The sequence below is a fragment of the Doryrhamphus excisus genome, chromosome 1 (assembly GCF_030265055.1).
Source record: "Doryrhamphus excisus isolate RoL2022-K1 chromosome 1, RoL_Dexc_1.0, whole genome shotgun sequence".
Taxonomy (NCBI): Eukaryota; Metazoa; Chordata; class Actinopteri; order Syngnathiformes; family Syngnathidae; genus Doryrhamphus; species Doryrhamphus excisus.
Window position 1 is genome coordinate 32953225 of NC_080466.1, and position 26990 is coordinate 32980214.

A 26990-nucleotide genomic window follows, 5' to 3' on the forward strand; every position below is an offset into this window, starting at 1 on the left:
GGCATCAGCTCATCAAGGTGAGGAGTGCTGAGTAGCAGAGAGGAGAGATGACAATGGAGGAGCATGTGAGTTTTGTTGGTTTACTAACTAGGAAATGTACATTTCAACAATGCAGACCAGACTGCACCATTGATGGAGGAAGAGGGACGTGCCTTTTTTGTTTCAAGAGTTTGCTTCCAGTGACTCATCATATATTTTTCCAAAGGGCCGCACTTTGGCCCAGTGGTTAGCGTGTTGGCCACACAGTCAGGAGATCAGGAAGACCTGGTTTCCAATCGCCGCTTGGGCATCTCTGTGTGGAGTTTGCATGTTCTCGTCGTGCATGCGTGGGTTTTCTCCGGGTACTCCGGTTTCCTCCCACATTCCAAAAACATGCTAGGTTAATTGGCCACTCCAAATTGTCCATAGGTATGAATGTGAGTGTGAATGGTTGTTTGTCTATATGTGCCCTGTGATTGGCTGGCCACCAGTCCAGGGTGTACCCCGCCTCTCGCCCGAAGACAGCTGGGATAGGCTCCAGCAGAACCTAGTGAGGATAAGCGGCATAGAAAATGGATGGATTGGATCTGTCACAATCCGCATTGTTGCCTGTGTGACAGCTCTGTTATGTTTCACTTTGTAAGCCTTAGTTCCTGCTTTCGTGCTCTTATTTTGTATCATTTCCTGTGTTGGTCTGCCCTGTTCTCCGCCACATTTACGTTCCCTCCTTTGCGCACCTGTTTGTATTGTTGATTGTAGTATTTAGTTCAGCCGGGTGCGTCTTCCTTTGTTGGTGCGTTGAGCCTTGGACTTATTCGCCTTATCGGAAATAAAGCTAAGTTTTTACCTGCACTTGGTCGTCATATCTGCATCCTGGGGTCGCATCGCAACGCTGACATGCCGCACCGTGACAAGATCTACATTATTAAATTGCTTCACGGTTCATATCCTTTGACTTTTTTTTTTTTTGAACTGCTTAATAGCAAAAAAACTGTACTTCCATCACATGAATGCAAATATTTTATGACATGTTTTCATGGAGGCGGCACGGCGGTCGAGTGGTTAGCGCAAAGACCTCAAAGTTAGGAGACCAGGGTTCAATTCCACCCTAGGCCATCTCTGTGTGGAGTTTGCATGTTCTCCCCGTTTTCTCCGGGTACTCCGGTTTCCTCCCACATTCCAAAAACATGCTAGGTTAATTGGCCACTCCAAATTGTCCATAGGTATGAATGTGAGTGTGAATGGTTGTTTGTCTATATGTGCCCTGTGATTGGCTGGCCACCAGTCCAGGGTGTACCCCGCCTCTCGCCCCAAGACAGCTGGGATAGGCTCCAGCACCCCCGTGACCCTCGTGAGGAAAAGCGGTAGAAAATGAATGAATGAATGTTTTCATGGCAAAACACAGAAATGTTAACTCCTCTCATAGCCTCGGTCGGAGGTGTCACTGCAGGTTTTCTTTCCAGTTGGTCACGAAAGCAGATGATTTTAATGAGCGACACATCTTTCAATGAAGTCACCTGCTGAAGAAACTGGTTGGAGACAAAAGCTGCAACGTCAACGTCCAAGGCACAAGTTTGACACGTGGCCTACAACGCCATGATATAGAACAATTGTTTTGTTCAACTTCCACTGACCAGTACGATAGCGCTGTATACCATTAACCGCTAATCTAACACACCTGCTGCCCATGAAAACCTGGAACACAAACAAGTCACATGACACAGAGGAGCGCAAAATGACTAATTGGGCACAATTTGGACTTCACTTTGGGGTGTAATCACTTTTGTTGCCAACAATTTGTACATTAATGGTGTTCAATGTGTGGTGAATTAGTTTCAGGGGACAGTCAATTTACACCTTAAATTCACCAAAAGCTGTACACTGACTACTTTATATTACAAAAGCTGTACACGGACTAGTTTCTATGAAGTGTTTCCCCATGAAAGATGTCTAAAAATAATTGCAGAATTGTGAGGACTACTCACGTTCTTGTAGTTTAGTTATGTTGTGTTATATTGTTGATGTTTTGCTGTACTTCTTGTGCTACAATGAGGTTGCGTTACTGTATGTTCTCCCAGGAAATTGAATGTTGGCGCTCAAAGGTCCCTCCTCCTCATCCTCTTCTTGCTGTTCAGAGCCGTAAGGGGCTGTGTGGGGGTTGACTATTAGGAAGAGCTCTAATACACACATGCACAAGTGCACACACACGCATTCACAAGCGCACACACACTTATACACAGCAGTGTCTTGAGTGGCTGCCACCTCCAGCTGTCACAAAGGGGCACAAAAGGAGGTGTGGGGGTGTCTCTGGTTTGGTTTTGGGCTTGGTTAAGGATGGAGGGGTGGGTGGGTGGGTGGGGGGGGGGGGTGCTTGGTCGCTGAATAGAAAGATAAACTGAAGAGGCCCCACCCCCCCATACACAGACACACACGCACACACACTCTTCAGGAAGGAGCTTGTCATCTGCATCAGGCAGCATCGTCTTTCATTGTTCTCTATAAGCCCAACAGCACACACACACGCACACACACACGCACACACACATGGACTATGCATTTGAACCAACAGTAAAGAGTAAGAGCCTATTTGACTGTCCCACCTGTTTCTCATGTTTATAACACACACCTGCTACACTATAATCCAAGACGTTTGCCTGTTGTTGCTCTCATCATCGTCAGCAAACACATCAGTGCCATGTTTTGATTGATGTGTGTCTCCTGGAATATTACATGTCTTTTATTTGACTGAATTCATCTGAAGTGAAACCATAATCATGCAACCTGTCTCTATACAAGACTGTATGCTTGCTTGGTTGTGGCTATGTCACCACAGGAAGGACAGAATATTGGACCAAAGTGTCTAAGGTCCACACGTATTGGGGCAGCTACATAGTGGGAAAAGTTAGGAATACGTGGGGTCCTTCTCACTGGAACAGCGTCCACTTCTGGCAAGACTTTCTAGGTTCCCACTGGGAACAAAAAAGGGTCATCAGAAACAATCGATTGTCCAAAATGTCTTGCTAAGATGAAGAATGGGGAAGAAGCCCACAGACCGACCTTCATTCATTCCTTCATGTGACCATATACTTGATGTAGATACTTAGTACTAGTATATGTAGTATACGGTGTACACATCATATTGACACTTTGGGATGACGATGAAAGATTCCCTCCTTTTCTTTCCTTCTCACCTTTTTCCTCCTCCTCCTCCCTTCGACAACGTGTGGAGCCGTCACCGTGGCAACGGGGGGGGAGGTGACATGTGTGGTGGACAGGCAGGGATTGGAGGGTGGAAGGGAGGGGGGCATATAAGGAGGAGGAGCCCCCCACTGCACTTTGTAGTGTCTCTCTGTGAATAAAAGCATCCCATTCTTCGTGCGTCCAAGTGGAGGACTGCCGTCGTCTCCGCATCCTTGTCCTCATCCTCGTCTTCATCCTCGTCCTCGTCTTCGTCCTCGTCTCGCTGTGCACATGCCGAATGACTGGAGGGAACGAGAGAATGGCCTCATGCATTTTCTTCAATGTGCCAAAAGAAGGAGGATGAGGAGGTGAGAGGAACATGACTCCCTCTCGCCTCTTCTGGCGCCAACGCCGTGATGCCAGTTGGCATCCGACACCGCCACGGTGGGATGGGCACCAGTGGTAGGACTTGACTGTTTATGACTTTCTAGATGTCACAGTAGTAGACCTTTGACTTGATTACATCTTTATTCCAACATGCAACGCTTACGTAGTCCCAGATGTGGAAGTGGTTCATTTGCAGCTCAAGATGCTGGAACTCCATCAATGTTTAACGAGGCTGAAACATGGTAGACATTGACAGTAAATGTGGTGTTATTTGCTGCTGAAACATAGAAATTGATTCTCTAGGATAATTGGCTGCTGAAGTGAAGCATGATATCAATTGATAGAAGATGTCTTATCTCATGCGGGAACATGACTGAAAGTGAAAGTGTGGTATTATATGCTGCTGAAACATATAGAAATGATATAAAGTGTGGTATTATATGTTGCTGAAACATCATAGAAATGATATAAAGTGTGGTATTATATGCTGCTGAAACATCATAGAAATGATATAAAGTGTGGTATTATTTACTGCTGAAACATGATTGATACTTGTAGTTATTTGCCGCTGAAGTGTGACCAAAGATTGATGTTGCTGGCTATGAGAGAATTTGAGAGAAATATGGTTGACAATTTGGAGTAATTCCTGCTGAACTAGATAGAAATGTCATATTTTCTGTTGAGTATAACTGCTGTTATTTGCATAAGAAAACGTAATGTAGTTTAATGCTGAAACGTGCTAGAGATCTAATTTTGATGCTGAAATATAAAAGACGACTGATGTTGCTTGAAGCTGAGTTACAGTAATTTTAGGATGTTTGCTGCTGAAACATGATAGAAATATCTTACAGAATTTGTTAAGACTCCACACAAGTTTGCACAGCAGCAGCAAACAAGATTTACGGCCATTTTCACGCATCCACTTGATCATGCACTGAATGAGCGAACATAACTCATACACAGTGGTGATGGGGGGGGTCATGAGGCCTTTACCAAAGTCTAACCTCATGACTTTTAGTCAGCGGCCACATTTGTGTATTGGTGGAATTGTATTTAAGGCTAGAGTGTGTGTGTGTGTGTGTGTGTGTGTGTGTGTAAAATGCCACATATTATACATTTAAAGAATCATCATGTTTTATGCTGTCTGTGTTTATACTTATTAGCTGCTAAAGTTCATAAAGGCTGAACAGAAATGAAATTTGAAAACTTTTTTTGCCATCCAGAAGAAAACAATGGCCGCCCGCGCCTTTCACCCCTTGACCTTTTTCACCCCAGCTGAATAAGCTAAAGCTGAGCAAATCCATCTGCCACTCTTAGACACACTTATACACAACCTGTCTCACACAGCACTTTTAACCACACATAGTACATCATAGATTTGTAATAATTGGATTTAATCATCTATTAGTATGAAAGGTCCTTTAGCTGCATGATAAAATCCACATAATACATAAACTCGCTTAAACTTCACTTAATGGCTCAGTCAGCAAGAGGTAAAGCGTAGCTTCTTTGTATAATCAAGCTGGTGTCTGTGTGACGGAAACGTGCGAGTACGATAGCGTTGGCGGGAGCAGATGGACAATAGTTGCAACAATAGTTTCAACAACAGTTTCCCAGAGTTTACATTCATTAAAGAATCTTTCATTATTTACATCTGCTCTTCTTCAGCGCTAGTTTTGCCTTTTCTTTTGTTTGTGTGTAAAATGTTCATAACCGACTCAGGCAACACATTCCTTGTATGTCAGGCAGGTGTCCTCACTGTTCAAATTCGACAGAGTGAGCTTGTTGAAGTGGCCACACCTCCCCCTGAACAGACCACGCCCCCTCGCTTGAGCACGTTTGATTGACAGACATTGTAAGCGTCTGCAGCAGCTGCAATGCAGACACTTTTTTTTTTTTTTTTACATTTCTTATTGCAGAATATAGATTCACCCCCTCCCTGCCACTCCCTATCGTGCACACACGTGCACACACGCACACACGTATTACACTCTGTCCCAGGGCCCCTGTCTCATACGACAACGAACACACTTGATGAAGCTGCTGGCTGCAATGTTTGAATCAGTAGACAAACATGGCGGGCAGGTGTGATGAAGAGCGAGGGTGTGGTGGGTCGGACAGCCCCGCAGCCCCACCACCACACCCCCCCGCTGGTGCTTATCCACGTCTCCCCTCTCGGCTGTTCCACTTCCAGAGAGGTGTGATGACTTGAGGGCGTGGAGCAGCGACTCCATGGAAGTTAATGTGATAAAACAACAAGATGAGTCGGGATGACAAATGAACGTATTTGTTCTTGGAGTGGGCCCCAGGGGGCACTGGGCGAGGTACTGGGCAGACTGGTGATAAATAATCATCACTAATGTTTGACTAATGACCCCACCCACTACATGCTTAGCTTTCACGCTTTAACTCACAGCGTGTCACAATTCCACATTAAAGTTGACCAAGATTTGTATTTCCCTCCAGTTTTTGCCACTTAAAAAGTTTGAAAGCACCCCCCCTGTTCCCCCTCTCCCAACACACACACAATGTAGTGCACAACTGTCGTCCCCCCGGTGGGTCATTCTTTATCAGGTACTGAATACAGTGAATGAAAATCCTCGGGGGGGGGGGGGGGTCATTTTGTGGCGATGGTGGAGGCAGTGTGTGATGGGAGGGTCTATGCCTGAGCCCCCACCAGAATTCCAAAACAATCCATGCACAGGCTAAACCCTCCCAGGGTTTGACAGGCGGCCAGCGGGGACCGGCAGAGCTGGCATCGGCTTTCAAAGCCACCGTTTCCATTAACGCCCCACGCCGCCACCCCCATAATCTCTGTGACCTCCACCACTGAGGGACCCCCCCCCACCAGACCTTCCCATTTTACCCACCAGGCAGACCAGACCGTCTTTCCGTAAGCTTGAGAACAAGCTGAGATTTTGGTTCAAGATGAAATACGCTATCTGTGGAAGTGGGAGGGACGGGATGGGAATCGTCGACGGTATTCGATCCAAAGTGTTAAAGTATTAATTCATACGTTGAGTGACATTCACACACAATACTTGATTGTTTCTCTTCGGCTGAGGAGGAAAATATCCCCATCAAGACTGTAATTCTTTTGAAGCGTCGCGTTGACGCTAGCAGAAGAAGAATTGCGGCGTCTATCTGAGCCCCGTCACATCAAGCATGGAGTCAGTCTATGATTAACTGCATAGATGTCACGTATTGTGTGAAAAGACACGACAATCACTCCAAAGAAGCCCAGTGATTTCTTTGGGGATCATTATTTTTCATGGGGAGTGGGAGGTCTTCTTATTGATGCTGCAATTTGTAACTCTTGGAGGCGGCCGTCATTACGCAGTGTGTAATTATGTCGCCTATTGTCAGGAAGCGCACGTCACGTAAAACGGTGTCGGGCTCATTATGTCGCTCAATGAGACCCGTTTGCCGCCCCCTCCTGCGCGACCTCGGCGTTCTCGAGGACGAAACTTCCTCCCACCGTACGTCCATTTTCTCGCCTTGAAAAGAAATCTTTCATCTACGCTTGTTTGCCCAAGGCGCCGTGGCTCCAGACTCCCATGATGCTTTGCCGGGCAGGAATCGATGCGTTCTGTGGCGCGGCGTGCCCAGATGGTGGAACAAATGCGCGTGATTAAACTTGTCAGCGTGGAGAGTGTTTGTCTCTGCAGCACAACACTTTGCTCCATTGTGGCGTGGCATCAAACTAGTGCCAGAACCACAACCGCGTCGACTGCTGGTGGCATATTCAGACATTTGGCGCTTTAATCCAGGAGAATCCAAAGATGACTCCTGAGTGGTTCTGATCCAAACTCTTCCCATCTGAGGATTTCATCACATCTGCTCCTCAACGCTTTTGGTCGCAGCTCAAAAAATGTTGGTTTTATTTTCATTTATACTTTTAGTGATTATTAGTGAGTATACCGGCGGTACACAAAATGGATGGATGGATCAATGGCCGAGTGTTGGAGTGTGCAACTGAAGTACATTCTAAAACTACAATACAAAAAGGAGCAAAAAGGTAGAATCTATGGAGGAAAAATGTCAAGATCAATAGTGCTTGTCACCTTTTTGGCTTTTGCAGCTTCCTTCAGCCCTGTGGTGGCTTATTTAGCCGTCACACTCAATAAAAAATGCATGAACAGTGCAGGTTAGGGTGCTTTGTTTAGACTCTCGAATTTGCAGAATGGTACGGTCCAGGTATTATTTTTCGGCCTAAGCAAGTGTTTGTGATGGATACAAGTGTCCTGCACCATCTACTAACAACCAATGCCTCCTTCTTCTTGTGTGTGTGCTTCAGGGGAACCACATCAACCAGATTCCCACCAAGTATAGCCAGGCTGAGTCCACAAAGTTCCTCATCCTCACCGTGGTGTCCATCCTGTGCATCGTGGGCGTGCTGCTGGCATCCACCACGGTCTACTGTCTCCGCCATCGCTCGCACCACAAGCTCAAGGAGAAGCTCACCAACTTGGGTGCTGACACCAGCAGTGATGCTACTGCCACCTACCAGGTAGGAACTCGCTACTGCGCTTCGTCTTAACTTCAACTCAGCAAACCTGAATGCTTTGATTAATTTTCCTTCATTTTTGTGATACATTAATTACTTTATGGATTCCTTTTTTGGGCTACCAAGCACAGACATAAGATACCTAAAGGGGCGGAGCTAGGCATAGTGCTGTGTGTTGATTGGTGGCCATTGGTGGAAAGGTGTATTTTATGTTTTAAGCTGCTTAGGGCTGGTCGATATTGACCAAAACTCATATCCCGATATATTTAGGTAGAATATCGATATTACGATATATATATCGATATTTTTTCCATAAACTGAAAGTCAAATACAAATATGTGTGCAAAGTTTTATTAAATTGTAAACAATATTAGAGAAAAATAGCCACAGGAATAAAATAGTATGTTCTTTTTTTTAAATAAGTATATAAAAATTTAAATATACTGTTCAATCTTTCATGGCAATCATGCTGCACTCCTGGTCGTCTCTGTAGCTGGGTTAGCTGGGTTAGCCGGGTTAGAAGGGTTAGCCGGGTTAGCGGCATCAGCGTGTCCATTCATGTTCCCCATGACGACAGATGGTAAACATGGTTGATGCCGTCTTTGAATACCTTTATACTGTCTTTTTCGCTGTTCACTCCCACTATGCTGCCTCTCCACCTCCATATTTCGTGGGGATATCCGATCATGTGATGTAGCGAAGGGATGCTAACAGCTGCTCCCGAGTGTCAACAAGGGTGCAAGAGGCAAGCTACAAACGTAAAAGGATGAACATCCATAGCTGCACCCTTGCTCAAGGGGTCGGCAGGGCACAAAACAAAAAGGAAGCAATAAATAAAGCACCATTAAACACTAAAAATCGCCGTAACTAGTTTGCCATTGGGCGGCGCCATCTTGAAACATGAAATCCCGTCTATATCGATATGAACGATATGCTTATTTTTGATATCGCGCTTAAAAGAAATATTGACATAAAAACAATATGGCTATATTGCCCAGCCCTAAGGCTGCTGCAGGTTCTTGTGGTTTGGTGTTTTTGCTCCCCCCGCCTGCTGTAATTATCCTTTGGCTGGGATAAGGTGAGAGTGTGAAATTTAATTTGCAGAATCCAATATTAAGTGGCGATTTGAGCAGAGAATTGGATTGAGATTTGTCTGGTCCCCCCATGACCTTTTCCCTCTGCCATGTTTTTAAATGAGAGCGTCCCTGTGAGCATTGATTCTTCAAATGAGCCCGGCTGCGCCCCTAAGTGCTCGCTTTTATTGTGCTCCTCATCCGCGGACTAGAAAGAGAGCGTTTCTCATCCCCGCAAGTCGTCAAGAGACCACTAAAATTGGAGCTGGACGATAATGCAAATAAAAAACACAAATATATTTGCTTTACTTGAAGTATTTAAGTGTTGTGTTTTTTTTTGCTTGTGAGATTCTCTCAGACTGCCAAGGATCTTTGAGTGTCATTGCACTCTTTTTGACAGGCGCCGTCACACACTCGCTGCCCCTCCCCCGTCTTAGCGCCGTCTCTTTGTCACCTGCTGTGTGTGTGTTGGGGGGTTTGGGGAGGGAGGGGGGGTGTGTGTATCGGTGTACATCTTGTTTAAGCACACAGCAACAACACACACCCCCGTAGGCGTGCATACTGCACACACACCAGCATGAAAACACTTGTCATGTGCATAAAAAATTCCATTCACGCCACTTTGCCGCCAGCTTCCTGTCCCCAACCACCCCCAGAACGCGGTGGTCTCCGTGCTACTCGGCTCCCAAAGCTTGTCAATCAAACCTTTGCAAACAAACGCCAACATGGGATTGGTCAACGGCGAGGGAGGAGATTTTGATGGACAGGCGATGATGGCGCTCATCAGTCAATCACTCAGCCGTGTCGTCCGCTTGGAATTGATCTTTTTATGTCTTTATTCTTGCAACTCTAAAGCTCAGTGACTCCATCTTGTCATTTATTGAAAACTATCTCATTGTCTTCATCTTAACATGGCATTGATCCTTACCTGGTGTTTCCATGTGGCGCTGCCAATTAGGGTGGCACTGACCCACCCACCGTCAGTGTGATCGGCGTTTACTTTTAGGGTTGCCGGCGGGGGGGTGGGGGGTGTCTGGCAAGATACCCATGAGGGCATGTGGGGTTTATTTGGGGGGCTTTGGCAGCTTACTTCACTGGTGAAAGGAGGTCATGAGGGCACACGCGTGTTAAGAGGCCCAGCCGAGCACATTAGCAGGTTGTCATGGCAACAGTAGATATTATTTGTGTCGGTGGATCGTGTCTTTGTTCTCGTACCTAAATGGCTGTGATAGGAATGTCAATTGTGACGGTCTCGGTTTTGGACCCCCACGCAGACACGAGAGTATAAAAACTATTTATTAGGAAGAGAGACAAAACTATTCATTCTGAAAATATGATCATATAAAAACTAAAGTCCTTTGCCACAGGCAAAGCTGTGGAAAAACTATACAAACTATCATTTAATAAGAGGATTTGTCACGCCCTGTGTGGTTTCCCAGGTGACAGTTTGTCTATGTTCCCTGTCTGGGCTTTGGTTTCCGTTTTGGACACTCTTATTTTGTATTGGACTTCCTGTTTTCCCGTGTCTGCCTTGGTTGTCCTTATCTCCCACACCTGTTCCGAATTTGTCCCATCTATTTAGTTCAGGTGTGTGCCTCTCCCTGCATGGGATCATTCTGTCACGGTCGGGCTTCATTGCTTTACGGTTCGACCCCAGGATGCAGAGAACAGGACCAAATGCAGGTAAACAATATTTATTTTAGCAATAATTGCAGCAGAAGGAAATGCAACTCAGGTAGCAGACGGACAAACAACAATGATCCCACGTGGGGAGAAGCGCACACCTGAACTAAATAGACGGGACAAATTAGGGACAGGTGTGGGAGATAGGGACAACCAAGGCAGACACGGGAAGACAAGAAGTCCAATACAAAATAAGAGTGTCCAAAACGGAAACCAAAGCCCAGACAGGGAACATAGACAAACTGTCACCTGGGAAACCACACAGGGCGTGACAGGAAGAATAGAATTATTCAAATGCATTTATGTATCTATTATAATTGTAATGACAATATAATTCATCTAATAGTAATAACAAGGCAGTCTACGAAGATGCTGGAGAAATGACAATGACAAACAGATATAAACTACAAGCAAGACAGAGCTATGAGAAGGCAAAAAGGGAACATAGAAGTAGAGACGGAATGGAACCCTCAGGTCAACATCGGGAATGGAACCCTCAGGTCAGCATGGGGAAACCATAATGAATAATCTTCACGGGGTGAACGCAGGGCTGATGAATGCTGTTAATTGCAGATTACATTTTCCTGCCTCATTGCTCCGCTCCAGTGACCAGACCAAGTCACCTGAAAACAGAGTTGTAAACAGGAAGTGACCGAGACCATTGCCAAATTAACCCCTTCTCCTGTCTCCCAGGACTTGTGTCGGCAGCGCATGGCCGTCAAACCTCCAGTCGAGCGCCCTGAGCCCGTCTCCTCCAGGATCAACAGCGTGTCATCCCAGTTCAGCGATGGCGGCGCAGCAGTCAGCCCTTCGGCCAGAAGCAGTCTGTCATCGTGGAGCGAAGAACCCGCCCAGCCCAACATGGACATCTCCACCGGTCACATGATTCTGGTAAGGAACCGTCGGTATAAACTGTTTAAAACCACCCATGCAGTATATAGCAGTTATACAGCAGTAATGCAGTTATAGCATTTGAGCAGTGGCTCAAATGAAGAATAATCCATATGTGATGCTAATTGTATATTGTTACCAATGTGTGTGCCAATGCTACCATACATTTGACTGAGACATTTACACACCTGGCAAATGACACACATTATGTGGAGGCAAGGCAAGTTTATTTACTGCATAGCGCACCATTCCTACACAAGGTCATTCAAAGTACTCTTGTAGATTCTGTACATCAATGACTGCCGAAGCAGGACTCAGGACCTATCATGCTCATTTTTGACCCTTTGTGTTGCTGCTCCTATAGAGCAGCTACACACAATAACCCGCACAGAAAGCTTTCTAGACCAGAATCTGCAACTATTCCAGCTGTATTTCTTGGGATTTGTGCTTCCCTCCAAAACTGTCTGTTTTAATTTATTACATCCACGGACCACCTTAGGGCACAACCATTCCGCGGCGATCAGTCACATGCCCAAAGTACTTCCTGGCGTGGAGCTCAGAAGCCAAACATGAGGGTGCCGCGTTTACCAATCTTGGCACAACATTGGTCGTGGAAATGTTGTTATTACACGTTTTTTATGCGGGACTACCAGACATGGGTGAGCCCTGCGGTTCTCTCCACCTCCACATGAATGCACCTTTCCCAGCGACAGCATGCTGCTTCTGGCTTCAGCAACAGTTTGGCGGATATTTCACGTTCACGTTCACAAAAACAGTCCAGTGTGAAATGCCGTTGACAGATGGAGATATTTTCTCTAGCTGGGAATCACCAACTCCAATAACGTGTGACAGGCTAAGCTTGGGGGAGGGCAGAGAAGCTGTGACATCACAAAAGAACAGTTTTGGAACACCGAGTGTTTTGAGCCATCCTAAACTTATTTCAGGGCTCACTTCCAAATTCACAAACCTCGTTAACTGAAACTTTGGCATGGTTTAACACGGGAATACAACATTCCAACTACACTCATAGGTCGGAAAAGCAAGGTGCACTTTAAATATTCTGATGAGACCACAAACACGCCGGGACAACTACAGTCTGAGTCGTACAAGCGTAACCGCCTTGATCTCAATCCTTCAAAAACTAAGGAAGTGGTTGTCCACTTCTGCAGGAACCCACCATCATCCCCGCTCACTTTCAATCAAATAGTGAAACCATGTTTTCCACCGTTTACATATCAGCTTGATTCACAACATCCATCGCAAGCCATTTAGCTAAATCTTAACAATGAGCAGTAAAATAATCAGACTCGAACCGGGGTCACTCATCAACATTTACAACAGAAGGCACACACATCCACAGCTCCAGATCACTCACATTCAGGACTAAGAGAGCCATGTCACATCCATCCAGCTCATGAACGCCTGTGTGCATGAATATGTACAGTACATGTCATTTGTATGTATGCATACATATGTACATGCCTCATGAATGCACCACTCCTTTAACTCGACCAGGGATTGCTTTCATTTTACATATATATTATACGTATACGTATATTTTTAACGAATATGACCTTTTTATCATGCACTTATTGTGCTGGCAGGCTTTCTTCTTTTCTCTTCAACTTTAACTGTTGATTGACGGTCAACTGTTTGTGTTTATTGATTGCATGCGGTATATTTTGTTGTGTTGCCGGGTATGTGAGCTGTACACGCATTGATCCTCTGCACAAATGAAGTTCCTAACGGATCAATAAAGTTCGGAAGTAAGTAAATGGAATATTTTTGTAGTTAGATAATACAGTTTTTAACATTATTAGAACCCTCTAGACATACAATAACACTCGTATACTCAGCTTTACCCAATAAAATATATATTAATAAGAGTAAATAAGGCATAAATAAGACCTGTGTGTCGGAAGAAATGTGTTCCGGACGTGTGGACAGGAAACAACATCAGGGGTTCAGAGTTGAATTTTAGCTGGATTACGGCCTAAAGAGTAGCCGTGTTATTATTCTAATTATTGTGCCTGTTGTGAGATAATGTCAAGTTTTATGATCAGTTTTATTTCATACTGACTGTGTAAGTATAAAAAAACAGCTTCAACTTTTTCTTGCCAATTTTTGCATTGTTTCATTTTCCCCATACAATGTGCCAAGACCAAAAAAAAAAGAATATGCCCCACCCTAGATGTTAATCAATAAGCAATATGAATCTCTTTATTCATAATGTACAATATGTCTCACTTAATCCAAAATGTGTCCTCACCACGAGTCTTTATACTGTATCTGTGCTAACTGCTGATGTGTAGCATCCATAAGCAAGGAAATCCTCCTGGTCTTGTGTTTCATGTTTCATTACGCCCACCACTTCTCAACCGCCTCCCCGCTGGAGGAGAGCCTCTCTGGCTTTCTGTCAAGCGGCCCAGTAATTATGATGTACAGCTGCTCACTTCAACCACCTACGGTCCACAAGCCCCGCCCCCTCGCTCCGCATGCATGCGAGGTGACGCTGCGATGTGGTTGATGTGCTCAAGAGCAGCATGGATGCTAATGAGTTAACTCAGAGGTACGCCACAAGTGCTCGCCGCCATTTGAGCATCGAGACATCCCATCATGGCTGAATAATCGAAAGTGTGTATATAGGTTGGTATTTGAGGCAACGTTACGTCAGATGTAGTTCACTTCTTAATAATTGTAGTTTTACAAGCAGAAAACAATGTGAATTCATCATAGATGATGAATGGATGCAACTTATTTTTGATGCGGACTTCTCGTACATCCTGGCCAGATTGAATCAAATACTGTTTCTTAGCATTAAGAGATGAGAAAATTCAAGAAACAATACAAATTTCTTTGGCCCCATGTTGGGTTATTTAGCAATCACAATGAAAGGGCCCAGACAGTAAGTCAGCACCACGTAGGGTGTTTTGTCTTTGCGTTCCGTTTTGCAGTGCAGGGCAAAAGGACTGATTTGTTTACAAATACATCATAATAAGAAATAAATCATATCGTTTTTTGTGACCAAAACAGAATCATACAAAAACTGTAGAAAAACCGAGGTTGCGTGTATACTGTATGCAACATTCATTCATTCGTTGTAAATGTATTCTTTTGTGTTCCACTTGCTCTGTGCTTTGGCCGCCATCATTTTACTGGAAGCAGAAACATGTCTGAGCTCTTCTGGAATAAAATAGGCATTGTTCTTTCAGTACCTCGGATAGCTTTACTGTGCGTACCTTTGGCCCAGACGGTTTGCGTCCTCCCACACGGGGAACACTCCACAGTGGAGTAGACGTTACATAACCACAGTGTCGCCTCTCCACTATAAAAGGTTTCACACTCTGGGTTATCATTTGGAGCATTTTTAAAGGTCAGACTTGCTCTCGCTGCCCACAGAGGGCCATGCCGAACTCCAAACATCAAAAGAGCTTCTTTTTCCATTCGCCAGAGACGAACGAGGAACCTGCGTGCCATTAAAGCCGCCCACGAGCCGTCCTCGTTCTGTTCGCTGGCTTTCATTTCTCTGGTCTTTTTTTCGCCTACCTGTAAGAAAACACCTCAGCTATCTTACTAGCTTATGAAGAACATTTTGTCTCCCTTTGGAACCTAATTGGTTCTTTGGACTCCTTTCCGTGCCTGCAGTTCTAACACAGACAATAAACCACTTTATGTGGATGTCCAGAAAGAGACTTGCTACTGGATGTCTTTGAAAGCACCACGATGTTCTCATGAATAGGGAATTTAAATGATGTTATTTGTTATTTTGGTGGCACATCATCATCATAATAACGAATACATAATTGCATGAAATGATTTCTACATTATTAAAGGACTAGAATAACTGTAGCAAATGCAAGCCCCAGTTCTGCACTGAAAATGCATTGTAGCATAAATCATGTTGAGTGTTCATTATCCCGCATAAGAACAAATTGGAGAGTGCCTTAGTTTTCTTTGAAATATGAAGGATTAAAGAACATATTTATTCATAGGAAGTCTTGATGAATGAGGAGTAATGTTTCTTCTGTAATCTTTTCTAAAATTATCTCCTCATTTTCAATCAGTGTTTCCCTGGCCGTTATGTCACACCCAAGTATTTTTTTTTCTATACAGTAGATCTGCTATTTGCGGGGGCTAAATGGCAAAAACGCACATGAAAATGTCTCAAATAAGCCTGGATCATGCTGCTGCAGTGAGGCAACACCGTAGGCTACGTCAGCTCGCTCTATCTACCATTTTGGATCAACATTTGCACTAAGGTGATTGTGGTCAATTCAATTAGATTCAACTTCAATTGTGATTCGTGACAAAGTAAACTAACAAGATAAATGCATGGAAGCACCATCAAGGTTTAAGCCCTAAATATGCCTCACACACTAAATACATTCATTCATTCATTTTCTACCGCTTATCCTCACGAGGGTTGCGGGGGTGCTGGAGCCTATCCCAGCTGCCTTGGGGCGAGGGGCGGGGTCCACCCTGGACTGGTGGCCAGCCAATCACGGGGCACATATAGACAAACAACCATTCACACTCACATTCATACCTATGGACAATTTGGAGTGGCCAATTAACCTAGCATGTTTTTGGAATATGGGAGGAAACCGGAGTACCCGGAGAAAAGCCACGTGTGGTTATTAAATACGTTTAAAGTATCAAATGTGTAGTTACTAACCACAAAAGAACAGGACAGCCAGAACTGCTACACTAGAAGCTTTAGTGGACTTTAGTGCAACAAGAAATACTAAAACCAAACAGCACCTCAACTTCAAATACGAGGCAGTGAAGAGGTCTCACTCTGTACCACCACATGACCATCAAAATGATAAAAGGTCATGAGATTTCCAATCACATGATCAGATGGGAACATCACACGTGCAATCCAGCCTAAGTTGGTGTTCCCATTGTTAGATTGTTAGTGAGTGATGGGTGCCTGTTATTTTCCATCAGAGTCGAAGAGCTGCTGTGCCGTGCTAGTTGGGATTTTGTGACATGAAGGGTTATGACATCCTCATCAGTAGTGTAGTGCATCTTCCTGGAGTCACTTACCCACACTTCATTTCTGTGTGAGGAACATGCTTCCTGTCAGTTGGTAGGCCAATTAAATAAAGAGTGTGTCTTCTCAAAACAATGTGCGTTCAAAAGAGCAACACATTTGCATCACAAAAAATGCCTCCTCTGAAAAATCAGACCTTCTCGGCGTTACTTTCCCTTCCGTCAAATCACTGTGCGCTGTCGCCTTGTTGTTGTGCGTGTGTTCCACAGTGTTTATGCAGTAGAAGTCTTCACCCACTATGGAGTCACGACGCACAACACAACAATGAACAGGTGACAGCATGCAGTGAAGATCAAATCAAATTCAATATACAATATTGACCAAAAAATGGGAGCTGTACAGCAGTGAAAGAAATATTGAATGAGAGGAGAATGATAGTGGGAGTCATTTCACCAGATTGGGGTGGTACAAGATTTGTTACAAAATCCACTCCTGTGTGACCCTCTGTTGCAAATGCTGAATGGTGAATATGTGAGGATCCCCTGTCTAGCACCAGATCATAACAGAGGTCATTTAACAACACTTTTCTTAGAAAACAGGACTCAGCTGTCCATTTATTTTCCACATCTTATCCTGTTGAAGGTTGCAGGCAGCAGGAGCTTATCCAGGTCGATACATGGTTATTAAACGATATATATATATTAAGGTTTAAGGTTGTTGTTTTTTTTGTTTTTTTTTATGTTTTGAATTTAAAACAGGTTGTTTTTTTAATTTTTTTTTTAATTTTTGAATTTAAAAAATTAAAAAAACAAAACTTAACCTGTATTATGGAAAGCAGGAAGTGAACAAATGTAACAGTTAGTGATTGTAAAAGTACCAGATGGAGGGGTAGGATTTAATAAGCTTTGCTTCTTCCTACTCCTTTTGGACATGTGGAACTGGGAACTGATTATGGGATGCACTCAATTGGAATCGGATGCATGTTCAAATGAAATTAAAGCATTACCATTACCATTACCAAACAAACTAAAAAGCCATGTTTTATTGATCTTATTGACACAACAGCACCCCATTTCTGTCTCTGCCTGGTCACATTCACAATTTATCATATGTTTGTTGTATCATGTGGAGGAGTGATCGCATTCATGAAACAATCAAGACATTTTGACTGGATTATTTTAGAGCCTTTTTAGTAGAGTTGGGTTCTGACATTCCGATTCTGCCGTAATCGTTAAGTTTTGTAACTTTCGGTGCCTATGTTGGGTGATTAGCCAGCGGCATACCACCAAACAAGAAGACGCATCAGGAAGCATTTGTGTTCATCCATGGACAGGATGCGAAGGTGAAGGCGAAGGCGCTAGCTAGCTTGACTAGTTTGAATGAGCAAAGTGCAAAGGAGGATGCACCAAGAGGATTAAACGCCTCCGGATTCCCAGTTTACAGAGAGCGCCTGTTTATGATGCGCTACACTGGACTTTTCACCCCGTTGTTTTAAGAAAATCAGGTAACATATTCAATAAATGAGTCGTCAATAAATTACGACTGCATTGAAGAGAGTTTGTTTTAAAAGTGATACGTATATTCCAACTCAAACCATGCAGGTTAGTAGGCATTCACTAACATGGTTAAGTTAGCATCATAAGACACTCACCAGCACATAAACACATAAACGGGATATGTGCCATTATTTTTTCATAAGCTTTTTAAAAATTCAAATAATTTTTGAACGTGTACTCCTCGATAAAGAGTCTTGTAAGTATTTATGTACATGTCCGACGGTTTGATATATATTGGTTATTAATGGCCCTGTTAGAAATTCATGGCAATTAATAAGTCATTCATAAAAAGGTCACAGACATTTAATCCAAGAACTTTTGTTTGCGACCTCATTTCAACTTTTTATGACCCCACCTCTGAAAGAAATCGGAATTGAAATGACGAATCTGAACAGGAATCGCTCAAATTGAAACGATACCCAACCCTACATTTGAGTGCTTTTTATTATGAACATGGATGAGCAATTGCAATACATATTTGGTATATGAGTCTATGCTGTACATGTTACTGTAGAAGCAGGATCACACTGCAGTCTGCTGTGCTGCCTGCATTTGTCCATCAGGCACACTGATCGTATATGCACGTTTAGCATATTCTTTTCATTTGTTTTTTATTAAATAGTAAAATTTTCTATCATACGTCTCATATCTTTTATTTATTTACTTAAAATTGTCCTTTTTCTGTCAGCATCTTTTTTCGCTTTGCCAGCGAGGTGATGTTGAGTGATAAACAAACCTAAAAATAATATAACCCGCTGATGAGTTCCCGCCTCACTGCTGCTCCTAAAAAGAAAAAACACGCTCTATTCCCAAGATGATGACTTCCATGTCGTCATCCATCCACTGCTTTTAATTTGCGTGGAAGCAGCTTTCACCGTCTTATCTATGTTAATGTATTACGGGGTCCCATGTGACTCCGCCCCCTTCCCACATCCTCTCCGCCTGTGTCTTAAGAGGATTAGTGGACTCTCTATATAAAGCACATTATCTTGTCCTTTGTTGCAGGCCAAGCAAGTGTTAGAGATTATACTCCATCCAGATTAGCAGCCACTTTGTTTGTGCTTCTCTCCGCCGTGTGTCCAGCTGGGACGCGATCTGTCACGCTCACAGGTCGGCGGGTCAAGTACGCACGGTGACTCCTACCCAGCTAAAGTTGTACAAATGTCAGCACGAACGTTAACAATTGAGGTTGTTGATCATTGGCCAAAGACTGTCTGTCATCCTGCATAAAACATAACAAACTGCCAGGAAGTGGCCTGTAAAACTCCTCCGCTGGGGAGTAGCAGGTAACCTAAAAGCAACAAACACGTCTGATGGCCAATTCAGCAATGTGCTGGGGTCAAAGATTGAATGGGTCCGCGTTTTCTTCCATAGAGCCACAATGGCATCCTATTGCACCTTATTTCATTGGTCTTACAGCGGCCATAAGCCCCCCCCACCCCCCCCACCAAGCTGTAAAGGGATTATTCAGTGTTTGGACGACACATGGTGATCTCAGCACCTCCTGATTGGATTGCAATAATCCCTTTAGACTGCCACAGAACCTTATTACTCTGGCATTAGAGTGGGGGCGGGTGGTAGGGGCGGCGGTGGGGAGTTGTCGAGTGATGTAGTGAGTTTAAAAAAATGTTAGATTGTTTGATATGTTCCAGTAATTCAATTTCGACAGTCAGGAGGGACCACAAAGAAAACAGAAATGTTGGAAGTACAAAATATTTCCTTTAATGTGACACTAGAACACTTTACAACTGTCTTGGTACTTTCGCTACATAATTCAATACTTTAATCATCTCCAAGACAAAATCACTTGCACGGTGCTAGCATGCTAATCGTTAGCGTGTAAAAAAGATTTGTAATTATCCTCATATTAAATTATCAACATTTAAATGGCATGATAGAAAACACTTTTGGTAGCATCTTGCTACTTGGTAGCATGGTAACTGTTAGCATGTTAGCTTTTTTCCATTAGCATACTGTTACATTGGCGACATTTATCCAGCATGATGCGTCTCAAACTCACTGAGGCCAACTGGAGGTAGAGTCTGGGCCGCATCCCAACGTGTTGGGATTAAGGACGGGAATGTCAGCGTACCTTATGATACAATACGATGTGTGATGCATGGCTCACGATATATCATAAAACGGTAGGTTGATGCAAAAATAGTCATTTACATGATATGTAAATTATATACAAAGCCACTTGTAACGACCTCTAGGACAGCCAATAGGTACTATTCTTACTGAAAAGTTGGCAACAGTGCGTAAACATCACAATAAAACTGCGATACCGCTTTCAGTAGCCAGCGCCAGCTTGCTACTTGCGAGCATGCAAAATGTTAGCATGTCATCATTTTTGCCGTTATCCTCATATTAAATTGCAGAGATTTACATAGCATGTGATAAAAGAAACCACAATATAACTTCAACTTCATTTTATAACTTCATGCTAACTGTTTGCAAGTTAGCACTTTGCCATTATCTTCATATTGACTTGCATAACATTTACAATAGAGCTGTAATCACAACTGAAGTGTCGTAGCACTTTCGGTCCCTTCTGTGGTACTATACATAGTAGTAGTGTGAAAGTATCCTGTTTTTAAATGAACATAATCCTTCATGACAAATAGACTTGAAAGCAATCATTTTAAGTCTATTTGTAAGTGCCTCTATGAATAATTAGCTGCATTTAAATGATTCCAGCAGCTTGTTTGTTTCCCTCATCCGTTTCATATTTGTATGCATGCTGACAAACATCAGACTGCAGCTCGCTTCCTTTCACGGTGGCCAATTCCTAATCCAAGCTGGTGGCCTCTGATTGATTGTTTGATTACGTCTGACTCAAATAATAAAGTTCTGATCTTCTGTGAGTACAAGTCACTGGTCCCCTGACTTCATGTTTGCTCTGTGTCCTCCAGTCCTACATGGAGGATCACCTGAAGAACAAGAACCGCCTGGAGAAGGAGTGGGAGGCGTTGTGTGCCTACCAGGCGGAACCCAATGCCAGCACGGTGGGCCTGAAGGACGGCAACGCCAAGAAGAACCGCTCTGCTGCTGTGGTGGCCTGTAAGACAACATCTCCTATGTCTTGTAGCTCTCCAAGGAACATCATTAGTTGATGATATGTTGGTGTAACATGAGTAGCTCATCATCATTCAGGAGGTAATACATCACATTCACACAAACCGCAGCAGTAGACTCCAAATGAGGCTTCTATTAAAGCTCTCCTGCACGGACCTCGTCAATGATTCATATCACACAGCGTCTGCAGAAATAAGTCAGTTTCAAAAGTTCTGTCCAGCGGGCTTAATGAAAGCAGATTGTCAGCAGTTTATTAGGATTAATTTCTACTTCTTATTACAAAAGGGCCGTCGGCTTTGCAGGGAAAATGTCAGAACCGTTTGGCCAGGATTATGAGAGACCTGAAAAGGCCACCAACCAACCAGAGGAAGCCAACGTGGAGACTTGTGTCTCGCCCCCAGTAGACCTAGTTAGGGGTGTCAAACATTACTACAACGGTAGTCACCCCTCACTGTACCAAATATTACTACAACGGTAGTTACCCCTCACTGTACCAAACATTACTACAACGGTAGTTACCCCTCACTGTATCAAACATTACTACAACGGTAGTTACCCCTCACTGTACCAAACATTACTACAACGGTAGTCACCCCTCACTGTATCAAACATTACTACAACGGTAGTCACCCCTCACTGTACCAAACATTACTACAACGGTAGTCACCCCTCACTGTACCAAACATTACTACAACGGTAGTTACCCCTCACTGTACCAAACATTACTACAACGGTAGTTACCCCTCACTGTATCAAACATTACTACAACGGTAGTTACCCCTCACTGTACCAAACATTACTACAACGGTAGTTACCCCTCACTGTACCAAACATTCCCTCCCAAGGTCAGCACACTGAAATATTTAAGTGTGTGGGAGCATTTTGATTGGATTGGAAACCAATCCAATGTAGATTGGAAAAATATCCTGTATTTTCTACTTGTTGTTGTTTTGTTTTTAAATGTTATTCCCAGGAATATGCCACAGGACAATAAAAAACAAGCGGTGGCATGCAACATGCATCTTGAGTACATGATTACTAACAAAATTTTTATCTCGGTTAATTGGTTCCAGACAAGTAGGATTCCTTCTTTATAAATTGAATATTTGTACATATGGCATAGACAATCTGTTTACGGACATTTTAAACATTATAGACAGAATACTCATATAGTCATATTAGCACTTGTATTACCCCATAAAGATATAAATAAAACCTGCTGTGCTGGTGTGGTGTTGCAGTAAGTGTATTCTGGTGCAAGAGGAGCGGAATGGGTTGCGGGCAAAAATTGACGTTGGGGGTTCAGTTTCACTCACTTTGTGGGTTATAATTGCAACATGTTATAGATATGATTATTATCTTCTTATTATTGTGCCTGTTGTGAGATAATTTAAGCCTGCAATAAAAGCCTGTTATTCCGGCGATCAAGTCTGGTGATCGTCTCAGTGAATAATTACTGACACCTCATGACTAACGTAAAATACTACATTCACAATTTCAATCATCAATACAGTGTATAGTTTATGTGTGTTTTAGTTTGTTTATTTAGTCATTGTTATGCTTGAAAATGCTTAATTTAGACAAAAAAATATATACAATTTGCTTAAATATATTACGCTTACTGAGAATGTATTCAACCACCAACCAGCATGATTTATTAATATATTGTTGACAAATTGTGATGGACTAAAGCGTCAAAATTCAATGTGAGGAGGGACGACTGTTAACAATAAAATTACAATTAGAAAGTCAGAATATTGTAATAAATTTGTAATTTTACCAGGCAAAAAGTATTAATGGGTGCCTGGATCAACTCAAATGGTCAAGATTCCATTTCCAGACACAGCATTGTACTGTTAACTTAACCTAAATACGGGTAAACGAGGGTGACGTCACTTCCTGTAAAGAATTTAAAGTGAGGCACATGAATCACGGAGGGAAATGTCATCAATGCTCATCAGTGAAATAGCATGGTGTCTTCATACACTGCACTGACTTCCACCATTTTTGTTTGTAGATGATCATTCAAGAATCACCCTGAGGCTGGAAAACAGTCAAGGCAACTCTGACTACATCAACGCCAGCCCTATTGTACGTACACTCACACAACACACACACACACACTCCCTGCAGCCTTCAGTGTATGTGGCGATGTACCAGTGTGCATACGTGGTGGCACGTGAATATTCATGATGGTTGCATGGATCCAAGACCGCGGGCGAGTGTTGGCGTCAAATGTTTCAGAAAAGTAAATTGATCCACAGAGTCTTGGGAAATGATTGTTTTTGACCTTGGCTGATGCTAATGTGATCCAAATTGTTTTGTTTACTCTCACGGTGCGCTGACAGGGCCCTTTTTGCTCACTGGGACCCAATCAGCTTGCAGGAAGCAGTGGGAAAAGAACCCGTGTTGAGAATTATACTCACTTGTTTCCCTCAAGGCACAACAGCAACAATACTGCAGACAATATAAATGTGTGTGTGTGTGTGTGTGTGTGTGTGTGTCACTGTCACAGGCACAAATAGATGCATCATATTAATTGCATGCATATTGTTACAGTGCCAATCAAAAGTGAGCTTTATTAGCTTTCATTTTTAATTAGTGAGCTGTGTACCTAATGAAGTGTCCAGGGGTCGGATGATTTCATATTCTTTTGTATGTGATTGACTGGGTTCTTGGTGCGTATTATTGAGCAACAATCAGACGTTGATTGGCAATGCATTCTGGTTGGAGCCTCATAAAGGGAACAGTGCACCATTAAAGGTAATTTTGTGGGCAGAAAGAAAGCTCAGAAATGATCCGTCTTGGCTTTGGAATTGCCTCTGAACTAAATTGGTCTCGCCAATAATTACGTTTAGTGTACAAATTTGCATGGTAATAGGCGGGAGCGTAAGTCACCCACTCGCCAATGTGTGCGTCATGTCCGCACACCCGCGCCGTCCCTTGGCAATTTCCGTCACGGGGAAGTTGACAGGAAATCTCGCTCACCGAGGAGCACCCAGTTGGGAGACGAGGCACACTAAATATGCCGACATTGTGTACGCTCATGCTAGCACTGATCACATGACGGTGAGACGCTTATTTTGCATATATCCTGCAATGAAGACAACCACCAGGCATCAATGGCGTCTCCCCGTTTGTGTTCCCTGCAGATGGACCACGACCCCAGGAACCCCGCCTACATCGCCACGCAAGGCCCACTGCCATCTACTGTGGCCGACTTCTGGCAGGTAGGCTGTCCCAGATATTGGAGCAGGTTTGACACCCTGAGAAGGACATCCGAGGAACCAAGACTTTTCTTTGCAGATGGTTTGGGAGAACGGCTGCGTGGTCATCGTCATGTTGACACCTCTGGTGGAGAGCGGAGTTAAGCAGTGCTACCACTATTGGCCCGACGAGGGTTCCAACCTCTACCACATCTACGAGGTACGATGGCCATGTACAGTATGGCCGCCTTGCATTCTTCTGGGGTATCAGGGAACTAGCAGTGCCAACATCAATGGTCCATCTTGCAGTAATATTCCTGAGGTGATTCGGGTCTTAGGGAGATTTTGTGTGGCCTTTTTGGTGCTGTAACATGTGTTACAGTGCTGTAACATGTGTACAAGACATTACAACACGTTGGCTGTTACAGCCTATGTGACAAATACCCGTAAATACCCGTATATCAAATCTTTCATAGCGTTCCTGCGGTATGAGAGAAAGTGGAGGTCCACGCAGCCACTTAGTGGAAATACTTTGTCGCGTCTTGTGTTATTCCTCACAGTCAGAACTGAGCTTAGATGTATTGAAACCACGGGTGCGAGCTGTGTTGGCCAATGTTGAGCAACTTAAATAACACCGACATTAGCTGCCTCGTTAGCATAGAGCATCGTTGGTGTAATGACCAGACATGTGCCCTCATGAAGTTAGTTTTGCATCTCATAGCGTGTTGTTTCCACCTGGCTTTGCAGGTGCCAAACTAATGTGTAACCAATAACACTATGTAAGTACATTTTCGACATGTTGACATAAATATCATAATCTAATAAGTCGTAAAAATACCATCATTTGATAGCTTTCAGCATCAAACATACTGTATAGTATGACAAAATATACTAATTTAGTATAACATGAAGGGCTACATGGCGACTGAGTGGTTAGCGCATTCCAAAAACATGCTAGGTTAATTGGCCACTCCAAATTGTCCATAGGTATGAATGTGAGTGTGAATGGTTCTTTGTCTATATGTGCCCTGTGATTGGCTGGCCACCAGTCCAGGGTGTACCCCACCTTTCGGCCCAAGACAGCTGGGATAGGCTCCAGCACCCCCCAAGACCCTCGTGAGCATAAGCGGTAGAAAATGAATGAATGAATGAATGTAACATTGTGAAAAGATAACATTGAAAGATTCCTTTAAAAGAGATGCAGACGTGTCATCACCATCACCGGCCCAGCCACGTGTTGTTCTCATTGTTGGCATATTACATATATTGCCATTGCATTGTTGAAATATTACTCACCAAATGTGGAGATAGTTCCGAAATTGATACCTTTTGACATCAAATTTGATGTAATTATGGTTGCAGTTGCACATTGAATCGTTTGCCACAAATGTCCCTACTTATTATGAAAATATTTCTATCTGCGATTAAATGCAATTAATTCTGAGTTAACTGTAGACAAATGTGATTAATCGCGATCAAATATTGCCAGCCCTAGTTACACACGTTTCATGTTACAGCTCATGTTTCAACACTACAGCGTGTTACAAAGCGTTACAAGATGCTACATGTTACAACATGTCATAAAACATGTTAGAAGAAATGTTACAATCCATGTTGCAAGCCATCCTTAAATGTTTCCGTGGGTGACCCTCAGTGGAAAACATCTGGAGACCCAAGTTACTGCTACCGCTGCTAATGGTGTTTGCCTTGCAGGTCAATCTGGTGTCAGAACACATCTGGTGTGATGACTTCCTGGTTCGTAGCTTCTACTTGAAGAACATGCAGACAAACGAGACACGGACCGTCACCCAGTTCCATTTCCTGACCTGGCTCAACCAGAACATCCCAGAGACCAGCCGGACCCTCCTGGACTTCCGCAGGTAGGGAGCCCAGACGACGCCAAACAAACAAACACCAACCGTGGCGTCCGTGTGGTCGGTAAAAGTGTCAGCTGACCAGTCGCTGTGCTCTCAAGGAGGCCATACGTGTCACCATAGTTACCGGGGAAACAAGCCATCCTCTTTTGGTTGCCTACTTCCGCCCATGACGGCATGTTTGTGTTCTAACCTTGCCCCCCCACTTCCTCTTTTACCAGCTAACTAGCGGTTGCCAGTGTCATTTTTGTGATGTTGCAGCTAGTAATATAAGCGCAGTTGCATAGTCACAAAAGTGATCATTGGAGACTGTGATTCTGCAACCGAGGGGCCGCATGGACCCCACGACCCATCACCCCACCCCACCCCAAGCCTGACCCGCACCCGCACCCACACCCCAGCTCCTTTGACCCCCCCACCCCGACCCCGCCTCTTCGCCTTCTTCTCTGCTTCTGCTGACCTGAGGTGACCTCCCTCCTTTTTGCTTGCTTATGGTTTGCTTTAGCCCCGCCCACTACCTTTCCTTGTCCCTTTCCCACAACAAGCCTCCAAATATGACGTCCACATGGAGCGGGATGAG

The 26990-nt window shown here is 43.7% G+C and overlaps 1 protein-coding gene across 1 annotated transcript in view; it reads left to right on the forward strand.

Annotated features, from left to right (window-relative positions):
- The window catches only part of LOC131120573 (receptor-type tyrosine-protein phosphatase N2-like), a 98255-nt gene that overhangs the window by 59470 nt on the left and 11795 nt on the right, over positions 1-26990 (forward strand). Inside the window, exons 13-19 of the mRNA XM_058065242.1 lie at positions 7844-8056; positions 11503-11700; positions 21168-21315; positions 23348-23421; positions 24483-24560; positions 24637-24756; positions 26250-26416. Of these exons, the coding sequence (XP_057921225.1) occupies positions 7844-8056; positions 11503-11700; positions 21168-21315; positions 23348-23421; positions 24483-24560; positions 24637-24756; positions 26250-26416 (998 nt within the window). The remainder of the gene's footprint in view (positions 1-7843; positions 8057-11502; positions 11701-21167; positions 21316-23347; positions 23422-24482; positions 24561-24636; positions 24757-26249; positions 26417-26990) is intronic.